The 25,952-nt window shown below is 23.3% G+C and overlaps 1 protein-coding gene across 5 annotated transcripts in view; it reads right to left on the bottom strand.

Annotated features, from left to right (window-relative positions):
- LOC114122374 (uncharacterized) overlaps positions 1-25,952 on the bottom strand; it is a 108,903-nt gene that overhangs the window by 22,549 nt on the left and 60,402 nt on the right. For 4 of the 5 annotated variants that reach the window (XM_050197532.1, XM_027985015.2, XM_050197531.1 and 1 more), the window contains exons 4-9: positions 25,017-25,151; positions 7,555-7,714; positions 6,853-7,025; positions 565-695; positions 287-432; positions 27-191 (exon numbers count right to left, since the gene is read on the bottom strand). In XM_050197532.1, the coding sequence (XP_050053489.1) occupies positions 27-191; positions 287-432; positions 565-695; positions 6,853-7,025; positions 7,555-7,714; positions 25,017-25,151 (910 nt within the window). Of the gene's footprint in view, positions 1-26; positions 192-286; positions 433-564; positions 696-6,852; positions 7,026-7,554; positions 7,715-14,960; positions 15,145-19,918; positions 20,026-25,016; positions 25,152-25,952 lie in introns of those variants that run through there. The other variant, XM_050197533.1, reaches the window with a different exon arrangement.

Genomic DNA, 25,952 nt, shown 5'->3' on the forward strand with positions numbered 1-25,952 from the left:
ATTAAAATAATGTACATTGTTCATACCTTTACGATTAACTCCATTCGTTATCCAACCAGATTCATTAAGTAATGGTTTTGTATTTGAAGTCATAACAACTAAATACTGCATATCTCTCCAAGTAAGATCACTATTCGCCTCTAAGGCTAAAGCACAAAGGCCAGCTGCAATTGGAGCTGAAGCAGAAGTTCCTAACATTCAAAAGGTTATTTCATTATTGTAACTAGAAGTATATTATATAAACTGTATACGTTTATTTAATATTTAGTTTTTAATTATTAAATACCACTATGTTCAGATGTGCATATGGTTTCTGGTTTCATTTTTGTGTCCATGTCAACTGTTGTCACTCCGTGATCACTTCCTGGTGTACCAGAGCTATAAGTTGCGGCTAATGTTGATGAACATTCTTCTAAATACCATGGTTTGTTGCTATAAATTTGTAAATTGATAATTATAAGTATTTACTCAAAAAATGCCAACAATTTTAAACGTAGTACAGTTTTCGAAGTACTATATGGAACAAATAAGCCAAATTAATTGATATAATATATTACAGCATACCCAGTTTGAGTGACACTCGAAATGGATAATGTATATATACTGTTTGTATATCCATCACAATTACAAGAATCAGTATGATGGCCACCATTACCCGATGCCCACACAAATATCGATCCTTTGCCTTTTCTTCCCTATAAACATACAAATGATCATAATATTATAAATTAAAATAACTTGTACCGATACTTATAAATTATTAGTATAACTATTTTATTTCATTTATTTATGTTCCAAATAATAATAAACTAAAGTATGTAGATATTCTTATCTTACTATAAATACAAGACGTATAAACTGTATAGTATACATTGGTACTGTAAACAATTAAACTAAAATTGTTGTAAAATATACATATAATTAACCAAGCATGGTCACTCCTATTTATTAAATAATACAGTAATCCAAAAATGATTTTTGGAATTCTCAACATTTTAAATATTCTTTAATCTCTATATTCTTGAGATTTTTAGTATGAGTTAAGAAGTCATAATAGGTACTATGGAAATCCAAACTTCTGTTTTTCAAATAAGAAACCCAATAGTTTATTTTATTAAATTGGATAATTATTCTAAATATTTTATAGTATTAAAACCAAATTCTATACAAGTAGGTTATGAGTCATTAAAATGTTTACAAATGAATAATATTTCTTAACAATTATTTTATAAAAATATAAAATATATTATATTAAATTGAATTATAATTAATTATACTTTGTCCATTTTTACAAATTTTTAATGTTGTTAGATTAATATTAATTACTAACATTTAGTAGAAAATGAAATCAATTTTAAAATATAGTCTTTACGTATATTAACAAATTCCAAGAAATCAGAAATTAAATCGATTTATTACTAAAGGAAAAATGAGGGAGATCACGCTTGGTGAATCACTTGTCTATATATATATATATATAAAAAATAAATAATAATAAATATTATTACGTGCAAGAATAATACATATATGTAAAGACATTGTGTGGTGGTAAAAATTATATTAAACTTAATTTTATATCACATTTGAAAAAAATATAATTTATTATAATATATAATAATCTATGCATGTCAGCGTTTAGTGGTTTTTAAATAATTGTAGTCCACTATCCCATGAGGGTCTACGATACTCTGTTGGGGATCTATGGGGACTTTATTGATGGTCCCGGTCTGGACACGTGAGAATTTTTTTTTTTTTTTAAATAAGGTATTTGAAAGAAAATTGATAAGAGTTAACCTAATTCACCCGTTTGTGATTTTTAAAACCCCTTAATTATGAGTATGTGTTATACAATAGTTTGAAAAGCCTTGATATGTATATTATTGATGTTGTATAATATTCATAATTATATTATGTATACATTTTGCATACAAAATCTACGTCTAGGATTAAAAAAAAAAAAAAAACAAATTTTTTCCCAGTAAGCCTGCTATCTATCATTTCGATGGAATACATTTTGTCTTATATTTATTTCTTGTAATCTCAAAACACTTACATAGGCAAGTGAAAAAATCTTTCTTTAAAATACATCACTTACATAAGTATAAAAAGCATCTAAAAAATTAGTTGGATCTTATGGTATCTAAAAGTGGGGTACAAGTCCTTTAATTCCTGAATTGCTCTATTTAAAAAGAATATTTTTGTTTTCTACACATAATTTTGTCTCTATGCTACATTATCCACAATAACCTTAAAAAAAAATTAAATATATCTCAACTTTAACCCAATTGTAAACTAATGTATACAAAACATTCTACTCAAAAACTACAAATCACCTTAAAAATTAAATTATTGACGTAAATTCAAGTTAAAATATTGTTTTAGAGACAATTTTTAATGTAATTAAAAAAAAACTAAAAAAACATTTTGCTTTTGCAATACTTTACACATTAATATAAAAAAAATAAACTTATATTTTCTTGAAAATTGAAAGTGTGATAAATTTCTAATTTTTTTACTTTATAATAATGGATAATAATGTGAGGATAGCAGTTATATGTGAAGCTTTTTAGAGAAGAAGACAAACTTTAGCAACACTACTTAGTACAATTGAGATTTTATTTTGCTGTATTTATTTTTGTTTTTGTTTTTGTTTTTTTTTTTAAACAGTTAGTTTAATAATTATTAAGCAGATCGTGACACCATCTTTACTTTATCCGTTTTGTGGTATTACCTGGGATAGATAAGGTTAATAGTTTTTTTTATAAGAGGATTAGAACGGAGAGGTAGTTTATTATGAAATCTTTTGTAGAATGATTTTGCTTCATCAAGCACTTATTTTATTTTTAAGTCTTTGTGATGTGTGAGATTAGAAACATAGGAAAGGGCGTTAGTTATTTTTCTTAGGGAAATAATTTGAATAAAGCTCATAAGTCCAGATGAGTTTAAGGAGGGGTATTTCTTACTAAATTATAAACTGTTATCGTCAACTAAGAGATAGTTATACAGAATAGTTTTGTCCTATTTTTTTAATTGTCTCGATAAAAAATAACTAAAATTCGAGTAAATATTGTACATTATAGTTATATATCAAAATATTTATCAAGCTTGATTATATACTATGTTATAATATAGTATTTATCATATGTTCAAATTTTAAATTAAGACAAAATTATATAAATTTAGTATTCAATTTAAATTAAAAAAATGTTGTCAATTAGTTACAGAATAACATATAGTCTAAATAATTATAGACAGTAAATATATTTTTTTAAATTTATAAAATATTTTGGCTTTGCATTTATATATTACGGATTTACTACTAAAAAAAATTTATTTTACAAAATACACGTTAATTTTACCTTTTATAAAGATAGTTAACACATTTTTCAATTTATATTTGTATTTTAAACAAAATTTATTTTAGGAATTTAAAGAAACGACCTCTTAGATGTCAAGACTCATAAACCATAGCATCAAAAAAATAAAAAAATATATATTATTATTATAATAATTTATATAATATTGGAATATATCCAAGTTTGAACAAATATATTTTACATTTGAAATACCTTAATGTATCTATCTCAGTTCTATAAAAATACACTTACTCAATAATTTTGTATTATATGAAATATCAATATTTACAGAAAAAAAATAAACTTTTAATTCTTATATAAAAATTAGTATGCACGTATACATATGTCAGATAGTCATCTATAAATAAAAAAGCTTTACATAGATTTTTTTTAAAAACCTTTTTTATATGCATATATGTTTAGTGATCAATGCCCTACATCCTAATTCACAAACAACATTTAAAGAATTATCGAGAACCAAAAGGTTCTAAATCAACGCAATTTTCAAATTCATTATTTTATAATGATATAAGTAAAAACATTACAAACAAATACTATATATTTATTGTGTTATCACAGTAAACAGTTAAATACTTGTATTATAATATATTATATATTATATTTATGTATAATAATTGTATTATTATATTAATTATTACTACTATGGTGTTTCTTCTATCCTCTTATATTATATTGTTTAAAATATTTAGATAACACATTGGACATTTCTACCGTGACAAGCTCTACAGTTCACAACCCAATTCATACATGGGTATGTCTAGTCTAATGGACTTTATGCATTAACAGTACACAAGCACACATAAAAAAACCTTATAAAGTAAAATTAAAAAAAGCGAAACAGAAACAAAAATTAAAGCACAAAATTAAACAATCAGGTCACAGACTTGACATTCATTCATGTAGATAAAACAAAAAAACTCTATTATTTTTGCTTGTGAATAGGCTGTTATGAAACAAACGGATGCGTGTATAAATTGTCGACAAATGCACACATTTTACCTGACAGGCGAAACGGCCAATAAAAGCTCATAAAAACAGTACAAATAAATGTTTGTTGCAGGCTATTTAAAAACCCTTAATGGCAACTTTTGCTAAGGTTCTATCTACCATTTTTTTTCGCATTCCATCTCATTTTTTCCCCTCTCTTATATTTCAGTATCGTTCATTCACCTTATTGCCTCTTACCATCTTTCTATTTGGCCAGATAATATCCAAACTAACCCCATTCAACCGTAATGCTAAGTTATATCCGTTTATATTTTTAAATGGCACAAAAAAAAAAAAGTCCATAATAGTACACATCACCTTGAGTTAAAGTATACAACCAAACGTCTCATTTGCTATTCATCATAACTAAATAATATTACAAACAAATTCAAATATTTTGCTTTTGGATATTATATTTATGTCAATGTTATTTTTCAAAATAAATAACTAATATTATCAAGTAATTATCACAATATAAGAACAAACAAACTGTTTTAATTTCAAATTCCACTAAGTGGATAAACATAAAAATATTCTCTATATTTACATTTAATTGATTATTAGTAATACTATTAATACTAATACTATTTTTATTTTTATTTTTTTACGATTTTTATATAAATGTACACATAATTAGTATTATAAAAATAGATTTAGATAAGAAATATATTTTAAACATTAATGGTCATTATACTTACACTGTAATAATATCATTTATAATGGTCAATTTTATTTACATTTTAAAACTTATTTACTTATACTAACAATGCACTTATGTTCTAAATAAATAAGTATTTTATTTATTTCAGATTGAATGTATACATAAAGCTAAGTTAGCTAATATTTAGATTCTGATAGTAGAGCGATGAATGTATTGATTTTATAATGATAGGAATGCGTTTTTTTTTTTTTTTGTATGTTTTTCATCGCCTTTTAGAGCAGTAAATTGTTTCATTCTTTAACATTAAGAGTACATCGTACCCGCATATGTTGTCTCCATCTTACACATGAACGATATATTATATTTTTGTTCACCAGTTTCAATATAGTGTGATGTTAGTTTTGATATTAGAGTAAATTGACCTAAAATACAATTTAATGGTAAAATTATTGTCTAAGGCCCTACGTAGAATTGTATCTATATTATTATTTTTAAGTAAGTAATGATCATCTTAAAATGTACAGCTTCAAAATAGACAATCATTTTACCATTAAATTGTATACTAGGTCAATTTACTCTGATATCAAAACTAACATCACACTATATTGAAACTGGTGATTGAAAATTCACTATAAAGTGTAGTATATAATATGCTGGTACAAATGTACAATGTCCTCTTAAAAGTAGGTTTTTAGTAGACAATTGAATTTTATTGGTAATATGGTGATTAAAAGTAAAATACTCTCAGTTATTTTTAAAATAATTAGGGAAAAAATAAAAGAAATTTTCACACAAAATCAGTTTTTAACAAAAACGATTTTTTTGTTATTTTATCTTGAATAACTGAGTTTTAAAATATTTTGTCTCTTCTTTTGCTATTTGTCTGTATTTAAAATGTTTTACATTTTTTAGTCATTTATTTATCGATTTATTAAATTCATCTTACACTAATGATCTAATCTTAAATAAGAATCTTTTTATGGATAGTTGCATCAAAGGTAACCACAGCAATTGGATGTTTTTAATGATTTGAATTTTGAAAACAAATAAAAATATTTTTGTGTTTTGAAATAAGCTATATTAATATTAGGTATATCAATAAAATAGTTTACACAATTCGAACAATTCTATTACAGTACTATATAAGTATAAAATATCGCATACAAAAAACGCCGTGCAATCCAATAGGTATGTTAAAACACTTACACCATGAGTTGAGATCTCATCATGTTTATCTTATCTTAGTAAATCAAAATTAAATATAAATACTTGAAATTTTTTATCATTACTTACGCTATTACTATCTATGCAAAATAACAGTTAAAAAATAAGTAGACTTATACGTTTAAAGGTAACTTATTCACACAATTATACGACACCTATGTGGTCTTGATTAGCTATACTATGTTAATAAAAATTATAATATACCTACTATGATTTATTGTATTATCATTATCATGAATCATATGAAATATTTTTAACTTTCATATTTCCGTATTTATAATGGAAAATTAAATTTCTAATAGTTATATAAATAAATTATAAAATGATTCTAAGGTTTGCTTGTAATCGATTTTCATGCGAATTCGTATATTATTAAATTAAAATGTAATACAATATCCATTACAGTAACAATATATAATCGAAATATTCTACATAGCAGAACTACTTACTCAGTTTTTTTTTAATATTACTTTATTATTTTAAATGTCAATTTACTTGTTTAAAAAAAAAAAAAAATAGCAACATTTTTGTGAAAATTACTATAATTGAAACCAATCAAAATTAATTTGATTACATTACACAATATGCAATGATGACACTTACCGATGTAACACCATTAACGAATGCTCTTTTGGCCAATGGTCCTGGTCCATCAACTGTTTCACCGTCGTCCTCTGGTCCCCAGGAAGCACTGTATATATCTATATAATTTATGTTCAAGCTTAATGCTTTTGCTTCAACAACGTCGTTAACAACACCATCTAACATCCGGACACCTTTTTATAAACAAACCAAAAACATAATCGATTATTTATGGAAAATCATTTTTTTTTATATACATTTTTGCATTCATTCCAAATAATGGATAGTGTAGTATATAATTAAATATGCTATACCTATCTTCTCGATAACTTCCTCTATGACTATTGAATAATCTTTGGGGTTTATATAATTATAAATAACAAATATAACACGGTAATATCATACACAAATTTAAATTAAGTAGCTTAGATGCTATTTAAGATGCACGATATTTTTTTGATTGGTTACACAGTTATATAATTACTAGTGTCACTATATTATACGAGTTTGTACGTATAATTTGTATTGCAAATCATACATATTAAATAATATATTATAAAATATAGAATTAGAAGTTATTATGTTAATGTATGTAAAATGTATAGTTTATAATAACCAACTATTGCATATACTATATAATATGTTTTATAAATTATTTAATATGCAATAGCACTTAAATAAATAATTTGTACGCTATTAATGTTAACATAGTTTATTTCAAACCTCCAATTTTTGCATTATATGCAATTCCAACGCCACAGAATTCGTTAAACGCTACGGCTGCAACTTCTCCAGCGCACCTAGTACCATGTTTGTTATCTCCGTCATCCCTTGGACTTGGGTCGTCGTCATCGTCGTTTATATCCCAACTGGCTGCTTTGTCCTAAGAAATTAAATAAATTATCTAAGTCATTGTCGATGAAACATTACATTATTTATTTGAGGTATTAAGAGTGGTAAGGGAATGTTACATCAATAATTCATGCAATATTTTTAACTCGAGGCGTATGAGTGTACTCGAATTTGAAATAAATGAAGTAGACAAGATGAGCACCGGAAACAAAGAGCGAGATGTGATAATATACAGTTTGGAGTAATGAAACGCAGAGAAGTTAAATAGCAGTGTAATACAAACAAGGGCGCAAAAGGTCAATCAAAATGGACCCGAAGGCGACAAAGAGTGTAAACAAAATGATATACACAATACAGTGAACACTTGACAGCAGCAGAGGCAATGGTATTATTAAATGGCTAGCGGCTGTGTAACGCCTTTAAAAAAAACCTATAAGACTGTCGCCTGGGAGAGGTTGAAAAATACATATGGAATGTTTGGAAATGGAAATTGATTTCAACAATGATGTATATAGGTGCCTGGAGACTTTCACTAATCAATATTAAATTGAAAAATATTTCAAATTAAACATTGATTATTAATCAAGCAGTGCGTTTTCATTTATATGTAATACTACATCCAGTCATCAATTAATAATAAATTGGGTATAAAGTTATTATTTAAAAACCACGATACGCATTGATATTACATTTTTTTTTTTTTTGTAATTTATAAAGTTTATAAAAACATGGTGAATTGAATGCAGACAATTATTGTAATGATAAGCATTGATTTTATTTTATTAAACTAATTGATTAGTAATGTTATATGTATTACACTATTTCTATTTTATTGAAATGCCATAGTATATTCATTTTTAATCATATTAAATAATGGATAGTAAGTAAACATAATATATTTAGCTGTATATGACCAAACAAAATTCGATCAAAGTTCTATTAACATAAATATAAATTAAAAATGTAACGTTGTAAATAATTTTGTTTTGTTTTGTCTTTTTTTAGTAAAAATATCAACAACAATGTATTGTATAACGTATCGTTAATATTTATACTTATATTAGTATTATAAGTGTAAAAATTGTAATATATATATATATATTTAAAAGTATAATATGTAACCATGTAAAAAATATTCAATATACCTATAGAATACATGAATTGTGCAGTTTCAATGGAGCTTAGTGCAAGTGATTTAATGTATAGGTTTATTGGCATGTATATATATATATAGTAGCTGCATTATAAATTAGTAAGGTATATGTTATTGCTTTATACTGGGATTCTAATCAGTGACCCGTAGTGTTTAATTCAATGGCATTACACACATGTACCGTATATCAACGTTCAACAAAAAAAATAAATCCTATATATTTCACTTAGTTTAGAAATGCAAATGACAACAAAATTAAAATTTTTATACTCTTAAGAATTTGTTCTGACAATCAAGTATTAAGTAAGAGAAATAAAAATGTTCTTAAAATTTGGTTGTTTAAAATAAATTTAACAGTTTTAAAATAATACATACAAAATAAAGTTGATATTGTTGTTAAAAATTACTAGTGGAAATAGTAACATTTAGGTTATGTTTAAAAATTAATAGTTTGTATCTCAAAATATATCAATTTTATTAAAAGTACTTGTTTCTGTAACACTGTGATATTTAATTAAATATAATATGGTCCTCGATTTAGGTTTTTATTGTATTAGTTCATAATTAATATTACCTATTAATTATTATACAGTACTATTAACCATTATAATAGCGTACCTACTATAAGCTGTTAAGTTTTATACAAGCAATACTTTTATTTTATTTTTATTTTTTGAATTAAACGTTTCATAATATTTTGTTTGTGGCAATTAAGGATTTTTAGTGAGGATTTATTTTTAAACAGAAAACGTCTTTAAATAACAAAATAAAATACGAATAAGAAGTTCGATGTTTCATCATGTCACGAGTAATACGAGAATGATAATAATTAACATAATATTATTATGATGTACAATAATACGATTATACCTAAATCTTCTATAATAATATATAATATATAATATATATAGTATATTATAGTATGAATTCTTAAAAAGCAAATCCTTCAAATACATTAAATTTATATAAGTATATTTTGTTTAACTTTTGTTCCTACAAAAAATAATATGATAATACGTTGATACTTAAAAAACAACTGACATGTTTATGAATTTAAAATCAAATAGCACTGTTGTCTACCTTAAATTTCTATTTGAATTCAATTTTGATACATTATATATATATATAAGAATATAATGAGCTACATATAATATGTTATGGTCAAAATATTGGAGCCATCAAAAGTGATGTTGAAAGGGAAAGGCATGCTGAAAAAGCGATAGACCATGAGTGCGACTCGTGAGATCTGAAGTATTATTCAACGTTAGCAATTATCTCACTTCAACAACTTGTTTTGTTTAGGTGTATGTGCATCGAGCGTTGCTTCCATCCTCTACTCAGTTTTACTCCTTTTACCAAGATAAATAGCTACCTACCACAAATGGTTGTTTTATTAACAATATTTTGAGTAAAATATGTTATGTGATAATCGTATTAATGATATTGTTTTTTCGTGTAAAACATTAAACAAATATTGAATTTCAAATTGAGTAATAAAGTATTATAACATTTACCATTAAATGTGAAAAATATTGTTATGAATAATAAATAATAAATAAAATAATTAACAAAACTTAGTTTATATTATGCATGTACATAAGTTAAGTGATATAGTCATTTTAGGATTACTGTAACTAGTAGTTGTCTACTCAGACATAAAATTACAACATTTGAGTATAATAAAATATGAAATAATTTTGTTGTAATATCAAATTATATGATAACGTCTACACAAAACAAATGTTAAGCATTGCATATATATTTATCATTAGTTATTGGAACGTTTATTTTATTAAGATTAGCAAAGTTTGTTTCCACGAACTACGAAGATGAGTAAAAGCATTTTAATTTAATTTCACTATTTTATTAAAAAAAAAAAACTCAAATTTATACCAGTTTTTGAAATGTCTTAAATACAGAAATATTTGATCGCGTACCTTCTATACATTCTTTTATGAAATTATATTATTAAAAAAAATAAATTTAAGTACATTTATAAATATTTTTAAGTTACAAATGTATTTGTGTAGTGTATATATATATGCATGCATATACATCTGGAGTAAATAATCTGTTATACATACGATACTTCAACGATAGCATAGTCTTTGGTTAAAGAAGAAATATAAGTTCTATATATTTTAACATTTTATACAATTCCTGAAACTAATAAGCAATTTGTTTTTAGTTCGTAATAATATACTTATATACATCACAACATTAAAATCTAAAAATGCAGAATTGTGTATTAACATAATATAAATTTGAATTTAAATTTATTAATAATAATATGCACCATATTGGATTTGTTAGTAACCTGTTCCAAATACACACATCAATTTTAAATTGTAAGCAGAGTGATACTTTATTTTTTTCATTCACCTAATCTTTTTGGAGAGTTAAATTTAAAAAAAATGTTCAGTAATTTTTTTGTTTATTGGTAAAATAAAATAAAAATATTTATATTTTACGGTAAATAAGTTTTTGACAAAATTGATTTCTTATTTTTGTTATAATATTTAAAAGCAAATAACCGACGAAGTAGATTTTATTTGTATCCAATGTTTATAATACAATTTTCTTTACATGGTATACATTTTATACTATTTATGTAATACACATTTTTTTTATTAATATTATTAATTATCAGTAAAAAAATTTCCCCTTTGGTTAAACCTAGAAAATTTAATAAATTGCTTGTTGTGAGTTGTTATTAATATAATTATAAAATAGTTGAACGTAAGTCCACAAACGATTTTTACAAAATTATAAATTTTATTTTTCGCAAAATTGTAAAAAAATATCGAATTATCCTGGAGTAAATAATTCAAAACATTTTAAAATGCATGCCTTTAAAATGTAATGCAAAAGTTCTTTAAAAGTTTTGCAATCTATATTAAAAAAAAATTTAAGTTGAGCATTTGTAGTTGATATTTTCGTAATGTTACATATTTACACATAAAATTACAAAAAGTACATCAAATATTAACTTAAAATATAAAATTTAACCAATATTATTTATAAATATTTTTTTTCTCAATACATATAATATGTCAGTGTACTTACTCATCATTATTGTGTATAAACAATGGATCAAAATAAAATATACTAAATATACATATTATAGAACTAACTCAATTATACTCACAATAATAATTAAAATCCAAACTCTACTTCTAAATATTGTAATAAGATATACAAATGTATGAAGTAAGATAAATTATGTTTCTGTTGACTTTAGTAGTTTTGATTTCCAATATGACTGAATTGAAAATATTGACAATATACCTATATGTATATAATAATTTCGATACATAATATCAACAAATGAATGAACATAATTAAATCTTCTGAGAAATATAATAGAATAATAGTTGAAATTCGAAATACGATGAACAAAGTTTATTTATTTAGTTACTCGTTTGTTGATTGACCCCAAAGAAATAGTATGGTCGTGTAATTTGGAGAAAGGGATAAATAGTAACAAATAAACTCAATTCTCCCTAGAGACATAGTAAGGAAGTTATATTATGTTCCTTTGGTAATGAAGGGAAATGGTAGGTTGATCATAAGTTAGTATTTAGGGGTTATCGTTGATTAAGAGTGGAAAAACGAGCTATTAGGCTCAACAGACTGGATTATACATCTGCCAACCAGTTATACCTGAGTTCATGGTATTCAATGATTTTTATTGTTACTCAATAATTTTAAATATAATAGTCAATCACGTTTGCCATATAATTATTGACAACACTATATATTTTAAACACGATCCAAGACGTTATTTGTTTTTATTAGAACACATTGCTAAACAATTGTGAATATAATATCTTTACCATATTTAAAAAATCTTATTAAAATTTTATCATATTATTAAACTAATACATAAAATTATAGTTTTATTTTTAATAATAAAAAACATTTAAATACATATTTATTGAATATTTTTAATTATTGTTTGATTAACCTACTTGGTATCAATTAGTTTATACCTATTATAATCGACGCTTTAATGTATATAATATGTATAATTTATGCAAAACAAGCACATTTTATACATTTAAAATATATTATATTTTCAAAAGAATTGTAACGGTCCCCGTTACAACGTGTTACGTGTTGCTATTACAAAATCATGCAAAGAAAAAACAAATGTATAAATTAGTATTAAAACATAAATAGTAATGTTCCTTTTCAACCAATTAAATAAAAATATATTATATGAATATAAAAATGTCAGATGAATGGATTATCAAGTTGAATTCTTCAAAAGATCGTTCTCCCTATATTTAAACTATACATACATAATTTTTTCTATGTCTATCTCTATATTTCTATATTTAGTTTGGTGCATATGTCTTATGGCCAGAAAAGATTCTCTCAATTATTCTGCTCAGCTCAAACGTGACCCTTTGTTGGTCTTTAATCGACCATTGTTTCGCACTAGCGAATCGCAAATAAACCACACAACATCTTAGGGACCTACCCACACAATCTATTGTTACGCAATCGCATTTAATTCTATTCGAGTGTATTTAATTTTAGAAACCAAATATTCAATTTAATTTAACTTATCTTCAACTCTACAATTAAGTTCTTAATCATAAATGGAAACAGTTATTTTGTTAAATATAAAATTATCGGTCACAAATACATTTTTACCTATACAAATATTATCTTTTTTAGAAGTTTCAAACATGTATATATTATTGATGAACACTAATAAATCATACCCAAAAGAAAATATTTTATTTTGAAGATAGATTAAATATAAAAATATAATACACCAACAATAAGATGATTTAACTTAATTATTTAGATCTTAATATAAATATTTTTACATTTTTTGTTGGTAAGTCATACATAGTTTTTGGTTGAAACGTTTATCCAAGTCAAATTTTAAAAAGAATTTTGTTTATTAATTTTATTTTAAATTATTTTGAGCATATTCATTAATCGAAGTATTTATAATTGTAACTCACTCTAAGAAGTGGTTGGTTAGTACGATTTAATTATTACTTTTCCATATATTCAAGTTTCAGACTTTCAAAACACCACCTCTGCAATGTATAGTAAATTTTACTTAAAAGTTCAAATAATTAGAAAGCAAGCCAGTTATTGCTGCTTCTACTACTTCCAGTATTCATGCATTTATAAATGAATTATATATTTACAAGAAACATAAAATAATCCATATCAGATATTTTGGAATAAAATGCCAACAAGTAGATTATTACAATTGACGTTTAGTGTATGCACCAGTATGTAAAACAGATTCCTGTGGTGTTTATATATCTTTAAGTAGTGAAATTTATATAGAAAACCCATTATCTCACTACTGAAAAATCACCATGGGACACTAATACTAGCAATAATAATAGTTAAATTAACATTAATTTATGATAAAGTAAACATTTAACTGTCTTATTCAAAAATGCTCATGCCATATTCTAAATTCATATGTTATGAAAAGGAATAATTTCCATAAATTAATATATTTACTCATTTTATATATTATGTTTTAATAATAATTAATTAAATATTTTATGTTGGCTTCAAAAACCCTAGTTATTTTAACTATAATACACAATAACCTATTGGATATTTAGTTTAACTTAATTACGAATACTAGGTAGTAACATAAAAATAATTACTTAATTTTTTTCACCATTTATCTATTATAGTGAAATGCTTAATACAATCTATGAAAAAAAAAATATTTTAAATATAAATATAATAGAATCATATAAAACCTTTTTAGATTAGTAACCTCTACAATAGTAATTACCGAATTTTAACTGATCTTTACACCATTTTTGAAGTAAAGTTTTTGTGTAATTAACATAAATAACAAATATTCATCAAATTATCAGAAAAAAAAATATTTTATTGACTTACTCATACAATTAGATACTTTGAAATTTTATATTTTAAAGAACGAATATATAATATAAGTGTGACCAATTTATTTGTTAACATCATTAATAAATAACTATATTATATCTCTTAGTAGAATTATTTGAATCAAAATACTAAATATTCCCAGAAACTTGCATAAAACAAATTGTATATTTTTGTATAAACATGATATAAAAAAATCGTTGTATCAAAAATAAATAAATACTTGTCATCTTATTGGAATGCAAATACTGCAGTGAACTCGTGAAAGCTTAAACCCGATTCGATGTCATAATAACGTATTCATGCATAACTATTCATTTTCAGTTCCATTTCAAATGTCTCACAACCACAAAATTCTATAGCTGGATAATATTGTTGTATATGCAACAATAAGTGGCCTTTTGATCCTAAAAAAGTTGAATTTATATTCTAGAGAGTCATTCAAAAGATTGATAAATCAATACTTATATTACAATATACCATACTGGTCAAAAATAAAATTCAAAGTTTACTTTAAAAATATATATTTTTTTTTTTGTACATACCAAATGATAATAAAGGTAAAGACGTATTTACTGATTCCCATGACGTATAATTTAACTAGCAAACCAAATTCTTGGAGATTATTATTGTAAATAATACGCATTTATTATTGAACATAAACATATTACCTATATTAAATGTTTGATTATTTTCTTTAAATTTGTCAAAAAAAAGGTAATTTAATAATTTTATAGATGATTATTAGTATGGTTTATAGCTATGTTCTTATAATTAGTCTGTAATCAAGTGTTTTCAGTAAGTACTGATAAAAAAACATATAATTTATTTTTTTTTTTTAGTTATTTTAATATTTGACATAATACACATTTAATCGAATAATAAATCCTCCCTTCAAATTCTGTGGGAAAAAATGTGATTGCAATATTATTAACATAAATAACTAGCTAATATCTAATGTTAATAATAATAATAATAAAAAATTAAGTAAGTCTCTCTAATGTATATAGTAAGAATCGGGTTTATTTATCTTTATATTAAATAAGTTATGGTAATGGATGTGAGCAACTTTATTTCAATGATTTATTAAAAAAAAAATATTTTGAATAGATATGCATCATTATCTATTTCTATGGATATATTTTAATTTATTTATGTGACTGCTAGTAATTTATGACTACTAATATAACTATTTTTTTTTTTTTTTTTTGTACCAAAGCTGTTTTACAATATATTATTAATATTACTATAATACTATATCAACTTTATAATTTTATAAACAGATAGGACAATAATACATATATATTGTAAAATGGTGTGAGTAAGTTTATGATGAACGCAAACATAATGCAGTTAGTCAAATTATTATGGAAATTTAATTTTGCATATAAAATTATAATTTAAATAATTATGGAATGTTCCAAGTATCTACAATAAATGATTTCTGAATCACAAAAAAAAAAATTAAATTAATTTGCTTTTGTTTTTATAGCTTTTATTTCCTAAATTTAAACTTCAACTTAAAAATTTAATTTTTATTAACATTAATTTATTATTAAAATAGATAAAACTTAGATTTTAACATAAGTTTTTTAAAATTATAATTTTTTTGAATTTTTAGTTATTAAATAATAGTTAATAAATTAATAGATTATCATACATTTTCTATAAAAAATGTGTTTTTTCGATAATTTTAGAATTCTTTAGGATAAGTATTGAATTTATAAGCTTTAAGTTATAAAATTGAAGATATTATACATTTTAATAACATAAAAATGTTGAATACCTAATTTAATTAATTTTAATAATACGATTGTTTTAGAAAAATAATATTTAATTAACATTATATTTTAGAAATAAAAAATGCAGAAATTGATGGGGAACTGCAGTACAGTAGAAAAATCTTCTTTAAACACAACTTTGGCTATAAGTTGTAAATATTAATATAGAATAAACTGATAGACAAAGCAACCTAAAAAAAATAATTACCTAAGTCATGTTGTTTATTTATTTATTTTTTTTATTACTTACAGATGCACATTATGCAGGTATATTATTTTAACTAAATAATTTCAAATATATGTCCAATATTTTATATATTCACGAGCATAAAATATATTCATTTATATTAATATATATATAATATGCAATATACATAGTATGGAAATAAGATTATTTTAATCAAACCGTTAAATTAATTTAATTCAATAATTTTGCTTTACATAATTAACTATTATGTTATTATTTAATTTACATGTTATGACCTACAAAACTGCTAATAATATTACTATTGTTATTATCCCCTATTGTCATTCTTAGTTATTATATAATATATGAGTGACTGTACATGTACAATGTGTAGATATATTTCTCTACCATTCTATGAGCAGTGCTCAGTTAGCATACTTAAAAACCCTACATTAAAATTAGTGTTTTGACCAAAAAAAAATAAAATAATAGTGATAATAATATGTTGACTATATTTTTCTACTTAGGTTATTTTACAAAATGGGTTTTTAAATTACTAACTTATAAAGGTTCTTTTTTTTGCGTGAAAGAAATAAATTAGTATGATTGTTAAATGTTGTATAAAAGTGCATTGGTACACTAAATAGTAAGTACCACTGTATATTATACCTAATATAACAAAATATTCGTTCTAAAAAAATATTAAAAATATATTTTTACAAGCAAATATTTCTGTATACATACAATAATAAATTATTGCTTTCACGGTACCATCACTGATATTAAATTATTATAAAATCATTTTAACCATAATTGATGAATAGCTATTACTAAATCAACTTTTAATCAACTAAGGTTTTCTTGCAACATAGATATAATATAATGGGCTCATTATAAATATTCCATTTTCGAAAAATAATTCTTGAATAATTAATTAGTCTTATAAAAACATATTAATACAAATTATACAATCAAAATTTAACGTCACGTAAAGAACAGTTGTATTGAATAGATGTGATACTGTATATATTATATTTGTGTAGCCATTGAACTCCAAGATATTAACTTGTAAAACAAAGGTTATTTTGCACAAAGTATGGATTTAGTTTGTAATCTCAATTATTTGAAATTGAGCGGCATGCGGCATACGTACAGCACTTAATTACGTAAAATATCTATAAAATAACATATATTGACAGGCCCAAAAACAAATGATAAATTGAGATAATTGATTGTAATTGAATGCGCACAACAGTCAACAACTAAGATATACGTATGATCTATCATTCATAAATTAAAAATCTTATATTATTCTCAAATACTATGTACAATATGTCAAAAGTAATTAATATGCGTAATCGTGTATTTTTTTTTTTTTTTTAATTGTATTATTTACTATGGATTTAATGAAATTGAATATTGGAAAAGTAAATATTATAATATAAGATGTTTTAAAAAAAATATATTTGCTTATGTAATATATTTAAATCAAAAATTGCTCGTTTTTAAATTATAAAGTATAATATTCCTATTATATTTGTTAATTTTCATATTTTATAATATTATATTATAAATACTAAAGTACACAGATACAACAAATAGTAATTCCACATGCATAGTATTTTAGGTTAATACTAATCTAAATCTATTATGAGCACACAAAATACTAATTATTATAAACATGCCATTTAATAAGCTAACTACATAATATTATAATATAACATAAGTAATTTATATTGGTTATTATAGTCAACAAAATGCTTTTAGTTCTATCAGAAACATAAACTACAAAATATTTATTAAATAACCAAGAGTAAATATTGTCATCAATCAAGTAAACTTTTTTAATTTTTACAATCCATTATTAAATCAAATTATATTATGTGTTTTAATTCATAATTAATTTATAAACATATTATTAACGTAAAAACGGTAATAATATAACAAGAAAAAAAAAAAATATGGTAGTATTAATATATTTTTATAGTCAAATAAATATATAATGAGTAATAGATACACTAAGTAATTTTATTAATTCTATGTTATTTATTTTCATTGATATTAAAAACTGATTCGATTTTTAAAATTTTTGATAAGAATAATCTCTATTGTAGTTCCAAAGAAATCTTAAATAGAAAAAAAATAAAAAGTATTTGTTCTTATTTTGGTCTGGATTTCATGATTAAATGATTTTTAAAAGTTTTCAATTTTAATATTGGTTTTTTCGTTCTTGTGTCGAGTGATTAATTATTGACAATACACTTGAATAAAAATATATGTACACCAGTCTTCGTAACAATAGAATAATAAAATAGAGTTAAAAGTAAGTTAAAGATTAAATGTACTAGGTGGTAGAAAAAATAGAAGTTAAATCAAATTAAATAAAGTTTTCTTGTAAACATAAGATATTTTAAAACATTTTCTTAAGAAAATAAACTTTCTAATGATATTTTATTGTAATAGAATCTTTCCTTTGGGATTTTTACATATTTAAAGAATGATTGTATAGGTACTTATCATCGAAATTGTTTTACCATTATTTTTATCATAATTAAATCAAAGTAAAACTGTTGTTAGGTATACAAAATGATAAGAAATATGTAAATTGCTATAAATGTATGTAAAAATTAACACAATCAAATTAATATTTGTTAGAATGTCTTGAATAATATAAATATTATTTATTAATGAATTATTAAATATGAACTTATATATTACATTTATACATATAAATAAGATATATTTAAATATTCGATGAATTTTTAATTTTTTTTATGGGGTATACACCTAATTATTTCTGTTTATGAATTGTATCAAACTACACATAAACTGTACATATTTTTTCATTATATATATAATATCTATATATCTACAAATTGTATAATATGTGTAACTATTTTTCATTCTAACTCAGAATTCTTTCTTTCATCACTATAAGACTTTCAAAATGTAATACTCATCATGTTATTATTTTGAAGTTGGTAACTTTTTAATAATTTATACAATAATAAATAAATATAGTTAAAATATTAAATACATTTAAAAATAACAATACCTGATAAAACTATAATATTAATTTTATTTGTTTAAATTATTTTTTGAATATACTTGATCCAACAAAGAAAAGTTATATTTTTGACGTGCTGTTATTTCATCACCATGGTTTTTTATGTAACTATAATTTATCAGCGAAATATTTGCATACGCACTTACCATAAAGTTTTGTTGCCAAACGCGTTGACGATTATTCAAAATGTCTCATTAGAACTTCGCGTAACATATTAAAGAGCTAAGATATCACTGAAAATCCGATGCATACAGTAATTTTATTGTGAATTACTTTTAAACGTATCCGGTAACCATAACGTTCGTTTCCCTTGGGTACATGTAACCAGAGTACATATAGAATCACATATTCACACTGTACAGCTGCGCAGTGTGTATTATAATAATATTATCATCACCCAATTATTTCAATTCATAATAATTTTACTCGAGTAATGTTACAAACGTACCCAACATTATATTATAACGAACTTCAAATTTACAAACATTTCCCTTTTCATAGATGTATAATATCTTAAAAGTTTGAATTTTTAATTTTCATTCCTGTCATATTGGACGATACCTTGCGACACATTATTTTCACACTATACGTGTTAAATTTTCCGTATCAGAGATATGCTTGTCTGATTTATAGATATATAATAATTTATATACACACACATATAATATTATATAATATTATATAAGTACTACCAAGCGAGGTTAAAGTTGGTTAAGTTTATTAGCTTCAAAAGTTTGGTGCGGATTTCCGGTTTCTCCCTCGACGGCCGTGGCAGCAGCAGTAGAAATGATGTTGTCTTTATATAACGCTACTTCCTTGTATAAAATTTTGATTACTAACCACTTCTTCATCCTTTCTACTCGGTGGACTTTTAGTAGTAATAGCAGCCACCAGGCACCAGTGAAGTTGTCCCACTCCTTCCCTTTGTAAGATAAACGGTTTTATATACACGCATATATGCGAAACAGATATGACATTATAATAGCTGGGGAATTCCACATAAACCCTCCGGGTTACAAGTCACAACTTATCATTAACTTTCGACAGCTTTTATATGTAAACGTTTTTGCACTATGGATACATTCTGGCGCGGCAACGGTGAAAAAGTGTGGGAAGTACGGTAAATTATGGTTAAGATGTAAACTATATAAATACATCCACTATTACCTCAGGCGATACCACTTTATGCTGGCATTATCGTTGAGTCCTATCAGCCTATTTGAAACATTCATGCTTTTTGATGTAAAACATAATATCATATTACTATTTATATGTATTTATTTGTAATGGGTACATTACGTGTACTATAATAGTTAAAAATATTTATATATAATAACTAAGTAAATGATAATAATATAGTTCCAAATACTATTAATGTTGACCTATTTTATTACATTATTAAAACTATGCTGAAATTACCGTGTTTGTAAACTTTAATTACGTTATGTCTATTTGGCTAATTTATTAATAATTTAATTCTATAAGTAATAATATTATTTAATATTAAATTTTAATAAACTATACCCAAGCAAGTGTTATGATATAATATGATATATTTACTAGATATTTTTTTAATAAAAATGGATTTTAAGACAAAAATTTGTATGCTAATATGATAGTGATTTATAAATCCTTTTGTTCGTGATTTTAACTATGATATATCATATCCCATTTTATGACAATAATAATTTGTATCTACTATATTACTATAATTATCAACAATAAATAACTGATGAAAAGAGATAAGTGAAATCACACTATGGAAGTGATTTATTTTCAAATGAATTACGTGTTTATTATTACATTTTTCAATTGCACGATCTCTTTAGAAAGATAAATGTATTGTATACACTATACATAGTTGATATGGTGGCCAGTGGACTGGAATTACGATGAAACCACATACTGCTATGTTCACGTTTCGGTAAACCAAGTCAATGTTATTTTATTTGCCGATATGAGGTCCTCGGTTGTGCTTCGCTAGTTTTGGTTGACACAATGGCGAAATCCCACAATGGGATTTGTGTTTCCTTAATGTCCGCACCTCAGACAGATTTATTTTGGCAATTTTCGACGTGATATATTTCCAGAGATGCGACAAAATGTGCGTGATGTTGTTTGAATACAAAACGCCGAGGGATTTATAGGACTGAACGAAGAAGTGTCATTTCACACTATGATCAAGTATTACACGACTATAAATTATTATGACGATATGATGTTTACGGTCGTTTAGGGCGAGAATATCATATGTGATAAATATGAGTAAACAAAATATAAAAATATGTTGATTATCATAAATAATGCTTGTTGTAATGACACAGTGAAATATAAAGCAGTACATTTCATGTAAGTCACTGAAATTGAAGAAAATATAGATAATATTTTATAATACCTTAATATACTTGTATGATATTTTTATAATAATTATAAATGTTTAGTTTTTATTTTCGATGAACTGGTTATTGTTTCAGTGAAACAAATATATGATTTGATATATATATATATATAATATTATAAATTTAATAAATTAATTGTACATTAATATAATATTATAGAAATTTTAAAATTGAAATTATGTAATTACATAGATAATTGATATATTAATGTGTTGTTTAGCACCCAAGAAATAAATAATGCATGCAGCAAATTATTTACGAAAAACAAATACTTCTAGTGTATAATACTAAATTATTCAACTAAAAATTAATTCATTTTAGGTTATATTTAATCTTTATAATATGTCAAAAATGATTATGAAGCTACTACTTAAATAAAATCTAAACAATACTTATGTATTTTTAATAAAATTCTTAGTTTAATTATTGTAAAATAAATATAAAGTGTAATCACTTAGTTATTTATTTTCTTCTGTAACTCATGACATTGCAATTAAGTACTTGTTCAGTGTTCTTATTATAAATACAATTGTATAAGTGTATATTTATTGACAACAAAATATATTATATAATATATACTATATATAGTACAGATTATTAATATAGTAAAATTTCTATTATCAAGTTTTATAGGCAAAAAAATTTCATTTATTTGATTCTATATTTTATAATAATATAAATCGCGTAGGTATAAAACTTAGGTAATTTTTAAAAAAAAAAGTTAGAAGCACACACTTTGTATCAAATAACTACATTCTATTTAACGTACAACAAAACGTATTATAATTAGAATTACATTGCCTATATTATCTTATAATACTATGATCACTTATATACAGATAACTGTACAGCTTTGTATATTATATGAAAAATAATTTGTAAATATATATATATATATTTTTAAGTTGTGCTAAAATTAAATAATACAATTAATTATGTTATAATATCATATTATTTTATGATATTTTTACATTGTATAAACAGAGTGCATTTTATAACTTTGGATGTTCATTATATACTTGGAAAGGAAATTGATTAATATTTTAAGAAATATTTGTTTTACATAATTTTAAATAATTATAAACAACAATATATTGTATTATTTGTTACTTTTTTTATTGTTGTAATTGTATATACATTTTTACTTAAACATATTATGATAATATTATTTTTATATTATACTTGGAGATATTTTAAAATATAACATTTTTCGATATATTTCGATGTATAAAAATTGAATAGCAAACCAACAGTAATTTATAGCTATAAGTTAGTATTTAATATATATATACAAGAAAAAAGTAAATATTTTTTAAATTATGATTATTTTAAATTAAAGAATTACCCTGCATATCAATGTCTGCTTATTTTATTAAAATAATAGTTGGTAATTACAATTTTTCAAAAAGTCAATTTAGTATTAAATGTTTGTATATGCGAGTTTTGAAATTACTAGTTTCATTATAAAGCTCATTAATCATGAGGAAAAATATCTCGATGCCTGGCGTTAAAAAGTGACAATATAAGCATTGTTAATTTATCAGTCTTTTATATAAAATATAAATTCAGTTTTTTTTTTTATCATCTGTAAAAATAAAATAACCAGTGACAAGTCTGAAAATATTTCTCAACCAGAGTGTCTTTTTATGTAAAAATACTTATTGAAAGTGATACTATTCTCATCATAATGACTATTCAACAATCAACTGTGAGAGAAAAGTTTAAAGTTATAACTAATCAGTTACATTATTGAAAAGAAAAACCATTCAATCAAATAAAATATTTATTTTGGCATCATTGATCTAAAGGGAAGAATAGTTATGCATTATTATTTCTCCGATCAAATGTCATTAAATCAATATTTATATATATATATTTAAGTTCATGGGACATGCGCAATTTAAGTTAATTGCATAGAAAAACATGTAAAAAACAATAAAACATATTAGGTATCATTTAAATGTTAAACTTAAGTGTATGATATATTGTATAGGTATTATACATTATTATTTATTATCTGTATTCTTATAGGCATACATTTTGTCCATGATGTATTTTAATATTACCTACTTACGAAACAGTAAAGTGTTAAAAATTTAAGTATTCTTATCAAAATATTCTAGTTCTGATATTTATTATTATAAGTACTATTCTTAAAAATACACGTTAAGACTCGTTTTTAAGCCTTTTTCATTTGGGTATTTTTCACTTAAAAAATTTTTAAAGGATTTCATTATCCAATATATATATCCATTACAAACAAATTGATTTCACCAAAATACCAAAGCTTGATAATACGATTTGCTAAATATAATAAAACATTTTTTAAAAAAAACATAAATACAGGACTAAGGGATTCCTAGATTTTCAGAGGTATGCTCAAAAATCACTTATGAAACATTAACTTTAATTCTTTGTAAGATAATGGAAAATATGTTTAATATTTATAGATAAAATATAAAAGATACATTAAGTAATAATAATAGATTATATTATTATGTATAAATCTAGGATTATATAGTTTATTAATTATATGATTAGTAATTATTATTTAAAAAAATATTAAATTACTATTTATAATAATAAATATTTGAAAATATACCATTTATAAATCGTTTTTAATAAGTAACTATGTATTAATTAAATTCTATTGTTTGTGTGACAAACCAGTAATGAAAATGAATACATATTATGTTGTTATATTATTGATTTTATTATGTTTTATGACTAAACATGCACTATTTCAATATTTCTAATTACAATATTTGCCTTACTTCGGCTGAAGCAATTTAATTTAAAATTTAATTTTAAAATATTTGTTTATTACGTGTAAAAAAAAACTTACGTAGTTCATAGCTAAATCCGGATGGTTTGTTTGTACACCATCGTCAAGTATCGACACAACTACTCCTTTTCCAGTGTATCCTTTTTGCCAGGCTGGTCCTATATTCATATCGAATCCTCCTTTGGCGCCTCCATTCTATATATATATATATTTATAAAAATGTGTATAAATATAAATTCATATAATATATATTATGTATGATTGTGTATATAGGGAAATAACATTCTAAACTTATATTTGCTTGCAAGTTTATATATTTATGTCAAACATAAAGCTTTAGTAATCATTCTGGACCAACTGGACAAGTGATTCATTTCCCTATGTGGCAATAATTTTGAACCCTGTATTAGCGACAGTTGTAATGTCATCGGTTCTCGTAGAGCCATAAATAAAGCGTGTAGCCGGATTTCGCAATAACAATAAAAGGCGACATTATATAGTGTTGTAAAATATACGCGAATTACGTATTCCCTTAATTATTATTAGTAAATGTGAAATTACCAACAATTCATACACAATACCATCTCTTTCAGTACCAAAATCATTATTTTTATGAAATTACTAAATAATTATCGACCAATTAAGCAATTAAGAATTATTGGGATGTAGGTAATAACAATTTTTATTTCGTTGGCACAAAAATAAATCATTGAAAGCTTTTATTGTAATAGTCATAATAATAATAATAATAAAAAAATAAAGCTAGAAAAAATTATGAATACTATAAATAATTATTCTTTTAAATATGTATGATATAATTCGGACTGTATGACTTAAAATAAATTAAAATAATTATATTTTTTTTAAAAAAAGGAAGTTAATAATATCTTGAAATTAAAAAAAATATATATTATTTTAAGTATAATATGTTTGGTAATTAAAAAGTGTTTACATTATTAACTTAAATAAACATTTTTTTTATTACTAAAAAATATA

Source organism: Aphis gossypii, chromosome 1, assembly GCF_020184175.1.
Source record: "Aphis gossypii isolate Hap1 chromosome 1, ASM2018417v2, whole genome shotgun sequence".
Classification (NCBI taxonomy): Eukaryota; Metazoa; Arthropoda; class Insecta; order Hemiptera; family Aphididae; genus Aphis; species Aphis gossypii.